General features: G+C 34.5%; 1 protein-coding gene across 1 annotated transcript in view; it reads left to right on the forward strand.

Annotated features, from left to right (window-relative positions):
• Positions 1-1,793, forward strand: part of LOC106474219 — a 47,772-nt gene that overhangs the window by 32,426 nt on the left and 13,553 nt on the right. Inside the window, exons 21-22 of the mRNA XM_022402570.1 lie at positions 579-629; positions 835-955. Of these exons, the coding sequence (XP_022258278.1) occupies positions 579-629; positions 835-955 (172 nt within the window). The remainder of the gene's footprint in view (positions 1-578; positions 630-834; positions 956-1,793) is intronic.

A 1,793-nucleotide genomic window follows, 5' to 3' on the forward strand; every position in this document is an offset into this window, starting at 1 on the left:
ACAACATTAGTACCTTAACCACATATGTTAGCTTTAATTATAATATGCTATACAACATAAGTAGTACCTTAACCACATATGTTAGCTTTAATTATAATATGCTATACAACATAAGTAGTACCTTAACCACATATGTTAGCTTTAATTATAATATGCCATACAACGTAAGGTTAAGGATTTCTAACTTATAATTAGGTAACACGGAATCTTCGGTTAGTTATTTTCAACGACGTTTTCGGACATAATCCTGATGTATAAAAGGGGTTTGGGCAGTTTCGGAAACTTACGTTATGCTAAATCCACATATTAAGCTTACAGTAGAAATTAATCTTTTATGGATAACTTACTTCATCCGATTTTTTTTAAAAGTTTAAATATACAAGATTAATAAATTCTAACACTGTTAAACCAAATTTAAATATACAAGATTAATAAATCTTAACAAATAAATTGACGTATAAATGTTGTTAATAAGCATGCTTTTTTTCCAGAAATTTGTTGTAAACATGTTTTTTATTTATTTATATGTAACAAAAATTTTGTTTTTAAGGTTAATTTTCAATTTTTCTCGTTTGTAGGCCGAGCAAATTCGAGGTTTGATTGACCGATTTTGTATAGAAAGTGCTCAAGTAAGTATTTACTAATGATGTATATAATAACAACAACAATAATAACATACAAATATTGTATGGGGGTAATCGCAACTGATTGAAAAACGACATTTTATTTTTTCTAAAAACAGTTTAATTTCTACCTCATAAAATTGTATTTTAATCAAACAACAGTTGTAGAATAATTATGGAGTAAGTAAATGTTTTATGCTTTCTCCGCCAGGGGGCGTATGAGTACGTCCAAGCTGTGGCTGATTACATCACTCAAGAATCGACGCTTCTCAGTTTCCAGAAAGGTGACATAATCAGGATAGTGAAACACAAGAATCTGAATGTGGATAAAGGTAGTGAGAACTTGGTGATTCATTTTAGGAAAATTTTATTCACTGTTTCTGTTCAATTAGGACTACTTGTTTTCGTAATAATCCTCACTAAGATTACAAATCGGAAAGGTACAAGTTTGCTTGCAAAATAACATTTGGGTCCAAACTCGTTTATTATTATCTCGTGAAGAACGTTCCTAAGGATCAGGTATTTGACTGAAATATTAACAAATATCATGTATAACAGCCAGAAAACGTAAAGATACTGAACATTGTTTTTGAATAGCGTTGTTCTACTAACAGGTATTGATTACGTGTGATATTGGTAAGTAAATTATAATTTTGGAAAAGTATCTAATGTGTTTAATTCAACTTGTTTTCCCTAGCCTACTTTATATACGGTTACCGTGTAGGTAATGTTTCCGGCTGAACTTGGAACTTTCCGACACGCCCAAACGTTTTGTTTAAAAGGCGATCAACCATCAGATACTTCTAGTTGTACATTGTTACTGTTACAATATACGTGAATCACGCACAGTATCACAGTGTACCTGTAGTGTAGGCTTGTCACACGCATCCTGGTGTTAGTGTAGGCTTGTCACACGCATCCTGGTGTTAGTGTAGGCTTGTCACACGCATCCTGGTGTTAGTGTAGGCTTGTCACACGCATCCTGGTGTTAGTGTAGGCTTGCCACACGCATCCTGGTGTTAGTGTAGGCTTGCCACACGCATCCTGGTGTTAGTGTAGGCTTGCCACACGCATCCTGGTGTTAGTGTAGGCTTGCCCCAGGATGCGTGTGACAAGCCTACACTAACACCAGGATGCGTGTTGTTAGTGTAGGCTTGTCACACGCATCCT

The sequence above is a fragment of the Limulus polyphemus genome, unplaced genomic scaffold (assembly GCF_000517525.1).
Source record: "Limulus polyphemus unplaced genomic scaffold, Limulus_polyphemus-2.1.2 Scaffold6961, whole genome shotgun sequence".
Taxonomy (NCBI): Eukaryota; Metazoa; Arthropoda; class Merostomata; order Xiphosura; family Limulidae; genus Limulus; species Limulus polyphemus.